Source organism: Suricata suricatta, chromosome 12, assembly GCF_006229205.1.
Source record: "Suricata suricatta isolate VVHF042 chromosome 12, meerkat_22Aug2017_6uvM2_HiC, whole genome shotgun sequence".
NCBI lineage: Eukaryota > Metazoa > Chordata > Mammalia > Carnivora > Herpestidae > Suricata > Suricata suricatta.
In genome coordinates, this window is record NC_043711.1 from 4598534 (window position 1) to 4606677 (window position 8144).

At 59.7% G+C, this 8144-nt stretch overlaps 1 protein-coding gene across 2 annotated transcripts; it reads right to left on the reverse strand.

The window, feature by feature from the left end:
- Positions 1-310: 310 nt before the first annotated feature.
- On the reverse strand, positions 311-6521 carry GPR108 (G protein-coupled receptor 108). Of its 2 annotated transcripts, none has more exons than XM_029918495.1 (18): positions 6311-6521; positions 5548-5610; positions 4940-4990; positions 4659-4741; positions 3832-3956; positions 3646-3707; positions 3497-3562; positions 3296-3400; positions 2948-3081; positions 2760-2835; positions 2173-2246; positions 1971-2088; positions 1748-1878; positions 1591-1634; positions 1282-1331; positions 1062-1145; positions 832-959; positions 311-657 (listed from the first exon to the last, which is right to left on the reverse strand). In XM_029918495.1, the coding sequence occupies exons 1-18, from the start codon at positions 6428-6430 to the stop codon at positions 585-587; spliced, it is 1587 nt and encodes a 528-aa protein (XP_029774355.1). In that variant the 5' UTR covers positions 6431-6521; the 3' UTR covers positions 311-584. The 2 variants fall into 2 exon arrangements, with proteins under 2 accessions (XP_029774355.1, XP_029774354.1); XM_029918494.1 differs by having other exon boundaries at positions 5491-5610; positions 6311-6520.
- Positions 6522-8144: the final 1623 nt, after the last annotated feature.

The following is an 8144-nucleotide window of genomic DNA, read 5'->3' on the forward strand; positions in this document are numbered from 1 at the left end:
CTTCTCCCAACTTCCCAGGCTGGGTCAGGGCCCTGGGATGGGAGTGTCTTGGGACTCATCCTTGTCCCTGCCTGGCCCCCACCCCCAACTGTGAGCCCCTTGAGGGTCGAGCCTGGGTGGGTCTTGGTCACTGCTCTGTCCTCAGCACCGGGCTCAGGGCCTGGCACGGAGCAGTTACTCGACTGACATTTACTGAATGGGGAGGGCCACGGATACTGCCACCTCCCCAACCCTCGTGAACACAGGTTTCTCAACCATAAGCACAACCTCTGTGTTAGACCTCAACACCCAGAGAGGCAAGAAACCAGGCTAGCAAAACAGATTGGTGATTATTGTGCAACTGCAAGTGGCAGATGGCCCCGGGGCGGGGAGAGGATTGCCCAATAGTTGGGGGGAAGTGGGGAGCTCTCTTCTGAACGGGCTCTGGGGGCTCAGGGTTCCGGGAGCTGGGCGCTGCATGCGCCCTGGGAGCCCTTCTCCCCCGCCCCTGACGCTGGGGGAGCCGGCGGGAGTGAGGAATGTGTGTGAGGAGGAGGGGTGGGAGCGGGCGGGAGACCGATGGCGGGTCCCAGAGGCCGGGATGATCACAACAGTTCCCGCCCGCTGGCTGTTTTGTTGACTTTGGACAGGCCTTCCCGGAACCCAGAATCGGTCACTCTAGGGGCAGATAACAAGGAGGTGGCTCAGGAGTTGAGGGAACTAAGCCCCGCCCCCCCAGGTGCCTATCAAATCCATCCGCGGAGCTGTCCGGCCCCGCCCCCCCACGTTCTGGCCCCGCCCCTTTCCAGGACTGTGTCATCCCCCTCACCCCCACCCAGGGCCCCTGCTCACACTTGCTCCATTTGCACGTCCCCCTCGTCCTCCTCCTGCGGCAGCTGCAGGTATGGGTTGTCGCCTGCCGGCTGGAACTTGTAGCCAGTAAGCACAAAGAAGGCGAGAGTGGAGCCTTCCACCAAGAGCTGAGGGGGGAGAGCGCAGGAGGAGTATCAGGCGAAGCCCCCATGCCCTCCAAAAGCACTGTCTGGCCCACCCTCCCATCCGCCTGTGGCTCCCCTGTCCACCTGGTACAGCCACTGCCACTGGAAGGGGACGGCCACCCGCAGCAGGATGGCGATGATCCTCGTGAAATAGACGTAACAGATGACCTGCCGGGACGGGGCCAGAGGGCAGGGCGTTGGGACTCAGAGTGATGGCTGATGGCAGAGGTGAGTGGGTATGCCAAGGGACTGGATGTGCCCCCCCAACCCAAACAACTTCCCTGAGTGAGAATGGGGCTCCTACCATGACGTAGTAATGCCGAAACAGCTTCAGTTTGGCCAGGTTCATTGCCACTGGGGTGTACACAGAGAGTGGGGTTAGGGGAAGGAGGCCGGGGGCACGGGGGCAGGGAGCGGTGTGGAGGAGGGCTGGGGACAGGGAGAACGTCTTGGGGAGGGGCTGAGGGTCAGGAAATCCGGAGGGGGATGTTTGGGGTGGGGGTGCAGGATGGGGAGCAAGGTAGAGAGGCAGGAAGGCAGTGGCAGGGAGGGAAGGGGCCTGGCACGGGACAGAGGCTGGGGGCCCAGCAGGTCCTGGGACCAGGGGCCTCACCCTTTCCATCAGTCCCAGATGCGTCCTGGAGATGCCGGATGGACCTGGAATAGGACAGGGGACACAGGGAGCCGTCGGCACTACCTCTGGCTATGTTTGGGGGGGCTGGGAGGGCGGGGTCTCAGCCTGCAGTGGGGCTCACGTGTGGGACCCTCACCAGACCACAGGGAAGAGAATGGCGCCACAGCAGATGAGATCCACCAGGAAGAGGGTCTCCTTCCAGAGCCTGTAGTCGCTGGCGCCCTCCTCACGGGACTCAATGACAATGTAGGCCACGTTGGCCAGGACCTGAGGGTGGCATGGGCTAGGTAGGTGTGCCCTAAGGGGGCAGGCATACCCGCCCCCACCCCCCACCCACCGGCCTGGAGCCTCCTGGGCACCTGCAGGGGAATCACGATCCCAAAGATCTTCTTCTCCTTGTCTGACAGGACGTACTTCACAAAGGCCCAGCCAGAGCCGATCAAGGCGATGGTGATGAAGAGTAGAGCGCCCTTCAGCCTGGGGGGAGCGTGTGTGGTGAGAGGGGGTGCCCGGCCCTCCCCAGCCCACCCCCTCCAACCTGCCGCAGGGAGGGGCACTCACAGGTGTGTGATGTAGTGCAGGACGGCGAGGCCTTCGATGGGGTGGCCCTGGCTGTTGATGAAGTAGTAGTTGATCTGGAGGTGGATGCATGGACAGTCAGACAGATGGACGGACAGTGACAAGTGGGAGGCTGGCGATGGTTTAGGAACACGGACGATCACTGTCACGTGGCAGCCAGAAAGTGGACAGAGCTGACAGTTATGATCAGGATGGCAGGGGGACTCAGAGATGGCCGTGACAACAGAGGGGTGGATGGCTAGAATGACAGATGGGCAGTCACGGCCGCGACAGAGGTGGGGAAGCCACAGCTGGCTGGCTGGGTGATGAGATAGTGAGGTGATCAGTCAGCGGGGAGTCAGCGCTGGGCCAGTGGACCGTCACCACCGGACAGAAGGGCAGGCAGGCAGCTGAGCTGGGGGGACAGCTGGTGGCCACAGTGCAAAAATGGCTAGACATGTGGACAGTGGGATGAATGGACTCCCAAGCCCAGGGTCTGCGCAGATTTGGGGAGTGGGCTGCACGGGCTTCTTCCTGGACCCAGAGACCCCAGCCCCCACCCCGCCCCTGCTCTGGGCCCAAGCTCTCACACTGTGGAAAAGGAGGGAGACACTCTTGGTGAAAGCCAGGGCTGCCATGAGCCAGTGGATCTTGAAGACTTTGTACCTGGTGGTGGGGGACGGGGGTGGAGTCAGGGACAGAAGAGGGTGGAGGGCGTTAGTTAGGGGCAGGGATGGGAGGATATGAAGAGAGGAGGTGGAGGCCCCCCAGGCATTACGTGTTCTTGCAGAGGATGGACACCCAGAAGATGCCCGCGGCCAGGAAGCAGGCTGACATGACCATATACAGCTTGAAAAGGGGAATTTCCGCCGCCGACAGGAAGCCCTCAGGGTTCCTCTCCCGGATCATGACCTGCGGAGGGGGCAGTGGTGGGTGGTGGGGATGGCGCATGCCAGCTCTGGAGAGGCAGAGCCTTGAGTGGGAGTCTTGCTCTCCCACTCTCAAGCCCCCCCCCCCCCCCCACTCCTTGCCTCGGTCTTCCCATCTCCCTGATGGGCACATCGGCCTTGCGTTCCACAGCATGGCCTCAGGGAGGCTGTGGCACCCCCGCCCCGCATCTGCTCACCGTGATGTCAAATGGCCGCTCCTGGCCCGGATTGGAGTTGTTACAGTTGTGGAAATTGAGGCTGTACTGGCCTTCCTCAGCCTGGGAGCCAATCACCACGTGGAACTGGGGGGCAGGGGGCAGACAGGGGGAGGGGAGGCCTCAGTCTGGGAGTCCCCACTCTGGGGGGAGGTGGGGCCACAGGCGCTCACAGACACTCACGCTGAAGTTGTAGGAGTTGTTGAGATGCCCGAGACCCAGAACCAGTTCCTTGTTCTCGCTGGGGCCCTGAGGGGACAGAGCGCCGCATGGAGCACCAGGGACCCCCCCAGCCTGGGTCCCCAATGCCCCCAGTGAGACCTTCCCCGGACCTGCTGGTCTTCCTGAGACACTGTGGGTTTTGACTTGGCCTTTTCGAGTGCAGTGGTGGTCCCTGTAGGGGACAAGTGCATCTGTTTAGAGGTGGACGGACAGAAAGACAGCAGAAAAACAGGAGGCAGCCCAGAGCAGCCCGAGGCGTCTCCCCTCTCCCCACTCACACAGCCGGCCTCACTCACCGCTGTCCACTTTGGGCATGACTGTGTGTACTGGCGTTGGGGGCCCTGGTTCGGAGGGCGCTTCGGGGAGGAGCCCGGGGGAGATGAACAGCTTCTTCTGCTCCCCATACTTCCTCACCTGGACCCTGGGGTGGGGGTGGGGCCAGGAGGCTGAAGCCTTGGGTCATGCGCACCACCTATGCAGAGGGACTCAATGGCCCCTTGGATCCTCGGGATCTCCTTACTGAGGGCCGGCGTCAGGCTGAATCAGCGATCACACAATTCCAGCACTGGCTACCACCCGTCAAGATGGCTGCCACACGTGAGCTGCCAGCATCCGGGACTGTCACTTCCCATGGCGGTGACTGACTCAATTCTACTTAAATGCATTATTTTAAATGAAAATATGTCTACACACAGGCTTCATGGTACTGTTGGACTCTGGTGCCAAGCTGCCTGGGTCCAAATCCCAGCTCCTGGGACTCAGTTTCCTCATCTTTAGAATGGGGATAATAATAGTATGACGAGTTGATGAGTTAACACCTGTAAAAGCCTGCAGGATGCTGCCTGGAACACAGGAGGCACACAACTAAGCATGAACGGTTGCTGTCGATTCTTACAGCACTCCTCTGTGTCCGTGTCTTCTGCCCCGAGACCCCAACACTGCCTGGGTACCCTGCCCCTCTCTCCCTCCTTCTCGTAAGCACAAGGCCGGAAGGTAAAATTGAAAAGCAAGTGACTTTTCATGGAAATTCTTTCCAGCAGGTTTTCCATACCACCTGATTAGCGCATGTGGGTAGCACACCCAGGGAAACACAAATGATAGGGCCCCTGGACCATCAACTTACCGCAGATCCTTGGTGTCGATGAGGAAGAGAACCAGGAGGTTGCTACTGTTTTTCGAGAGAGGACAGTCGTAGGGGTCCTGGGTCTGGGCAATGGGTAAGAGGGCACCTTGGTTGTGGCCTCCCCCTAGCCCATTTCCACCCTGCCTCTTCCCCGTGTACTCCACAAGGGAGGGTCACTTCTTGCTCCCCTATCTAGGAAAGAGCAAGTCTCTGGGCTCCAGATGTAACGGGCAGACATCCCAGGCCCCCCTCACTCCCTCCACACCTCTCCCTCCACTCACTGAGTAGGATCGAATACTACCAGATCGAACCCGAGTCAGACTGAATCCCACCTGGAAGGTGGAAAGAAAAGGGGACAAAATGAGGGATTCCACAGGGACCTCGCCAAGGCACCTCTTTTAGTACAATAGACATGTAACCTCAAATTTACTGAACACCTATGTGCTAGGTCCCACATTGACCCGTGGAATTTTCCAACACACCATCCTGCCCCTGGCTTCTCACACTCTTAACTCCGAACCATCTAGTGCGGCTCTAGGCAGATGTCACTTCCCGAGGGAGACCGTCGCAGGTCCTCTGGACCCAGCCCATCCTGTGTCCACCCAATTAAAATGTTGATGTAATGATGCCCTCCCTTCATCAACCCAAGCTCGGGGCTTAGCACACATTGCATGAGATTTTGTTATTCCCAGGTTACAGATGAGGAGCCTCGAGGGGCCAACGGACTTGCCCAAGATCACACGGATGAGAGGCAGAGCTACAAACTGAGGACAGGGGGCTCGGAAACGTGTCCTCTTCACCCTCCTCCAGCAAAGTCCTCAAAGCCCCTCACCAGCGGGGCGTTCTTTTCCGTCACCGGGAGGCCCAGACGCAGGACGCTCAGATTCACCTCCAGGGAGCCGTTGGCGTAGAAGCCGAAGCTGTTCAGTTGGATGTGTGCTCGCTTCTCCCCCTGCCGGAGACCAACGAGGCAGTGGCAGCTCAGACTTCTTTCCACCAACTGCGCCCCACGGCTCTGGCGCGAGGCTCCCCTAAGGGCTCGGCCCCCTCCTGGTACCCTTAGATTTAGGACAGGTCCAAAGAGTAATGGCAGAGGCTGAGAGGCCCTTCCTGGAGGCCATGTCCCCAGACCAATCCCAGGTAGAAGAGTAGCCCAGATCCTCCAGCCACCGTTCTGCGAGTCTCCGCACTGGGTGAACACCAGCCCCAAAGCAGAGTTATATATCTTGATGCGTCGAGTTCTGACCTCCCAGTTTGTAGATTCCAACGGAATCTCCAAGATCCCAGTGAGCGCCCAGAGGACCTCATCCTAGAAAACCCAGGGACTGCCCTGGGCGGCGCCAAGGATGCCAGCGTCCCCAGAGCAATCCCACGAATTTAGAGGACCTGGGGGGAGGGTGGTCCCTGCAGCTGAAGACCCACCCCCCAATGGGCGGGGCACAGTCCAGCGCGGCCAGCCAGGCTGCGCCACCAGAAAGACTGAGTGGACTCCTCGGACGAGACCACTCCAGGCCTGGTGGCGGGGGGGGGGGCGTCGGACCGCTCCATCCCTCATAAGAAGAGGGGGAGGTGGGACGAGACCACTCCAAACCAGGGGCTTCTTCGGGACAAAACTGCGACCCCGCCCGAGTCCGCCGCGCCGCGGAACTCACCGTCAGCGCCAGTCGGTGGATGCGCCCAGAACAGCCACCCAAGAGCAGCAGCAGAAGTAGCCGCTGCCCCAACTCCGGGGGGCTCCGGCGGGCGAGCCCCCTCCTCTCGCTCACTGCCATCTCTGGAGCCGCCACCTCCCCTGACACCGCCTCTGACGCGCCCACCGCTAACGGGTGAGCCAATCGCCGCACGATGGGGGCCGACTCTCCGGCATTTCCAGCCCGCCTAGCCAATCAGCAACTGTTTCCTAGAAAATCCACATCCCCACAGCGGCACGACACCAAATGGACAACACCGGCTCCGAATAGGGTGCTGATAATGCTTAACCCCGCCACCTCTCTCACCAATCACTAAAAAGATTGTCTCGATGTAACTTGACAAACAGTCCATCTGACCAATTGTGACGGATCTAATATCCCGCCCTTGAAGCGAAATTCCTTCATCCACGCCCAACCGAAGATCTGTCCAGGACTACATTACCCAGAATGCAGTGAGAGCTGACAGTTCAACAGGGTATTCAATAAACTACATTTCCCAGTATCCCCAGAGACGGACTTCCCCTTTTCACCTCGGGGAAGTGGCTCCCTGCCAGGGCACAGACTTTTGGTAAACAGTCGCATCTGCCGAGGCCTGTCCTGTGCTAATCTTCCTGATCCTAGGAGGCCTAAACCTAGCTCCAGGCTAAATCTTGACCCTAGGATGACCTATGACCCTGGGCTGAATCCCAGCTTTAGGCGGAGCCTCCCACCCTAGAGTGAGGTGTCTAGAAGCCCATCCACAGATCCCAGGCTGGACTTGTCCATGGGCTGAACACCAACTGCAGGCTGTGTCCCTACCTGCAGCTAAGCCCCGACATCAGCCTGAAACCCAGACTTCCCCACTCCTTTCTGACCCTCAACCTACACTGAGCCTTGATCTCTGGTTGAGCCTTCCAGTTGGAGCCCTGACCCCAGACTAGGCCTGACCTCTGGACCCTAGTTTGATTCCAAGACCCTCTACTGGGTTGCTGACCCCTCCGCGAAGCTTCTGACCCCAGTCTAGGATCCCATCCCAACTGTGGTGCCCAATTGGAATGAATCCCAATTCCAATTTGAGTATGAGGTCAGGGCTGAGATTATAACACCAGGCTGAGCCACTGGTAGATTTATCTGGTCCCCCAGCCCGTGGAACACCGCCCACTTCGCAACTGAGGTTTCCTAGCTCAGAAGCCACCAGCAGGTGGGGCCAGGTCCCCACAGGGCCATCTGTCCCTGTGTGCGCTCCTGGGGCTATCCTCCTGGGCTTCCCAGTGTGTGTACTGGAAACCCGGGAACTTAGAGCCTAACTTGTGCCTAGGGGCTCTGGGGCGTCTGTCACCTCTGCAGACACTAAGGACCAAAGGCTGGAGACAGGAGGGTGGGAGCTGCAGGATTCTCTCTCCTTTCATCCCAGTGCCTTAAAGAGATTTACGAGGTGCGAACAGACTTTTATGAAGGAGGTGACAGACTTCCAACCCCCAGGGCCCAAGTGTCTGGAGGGAGAGGTGGAGACGGAGCCAGGATCCGTACAGACAGGAAACCTGATTGGGTCTTAATGGATGCGACTGGAAAATGGGCAGGTGGAAGCACGAACTGGATGAGAGCCGAGGAAAGACCTGGGCCCGGTGCCCCAAGGACGTCCCGTCCTCAGTTTCCCGGCGCAGACTTCGGGAGGAGGTGGAAAGGCAGGATGCGGTGGGGCGCTAATGGACCCAGCCTGGCACGGACGCGTTCTGGGCAGGATCGAAGTTCTCCTGCGGCCTGTGGCCGGAGGGAACCAGACCATTAGCGGGATGAGCATAGTTGCCTGGAGCCC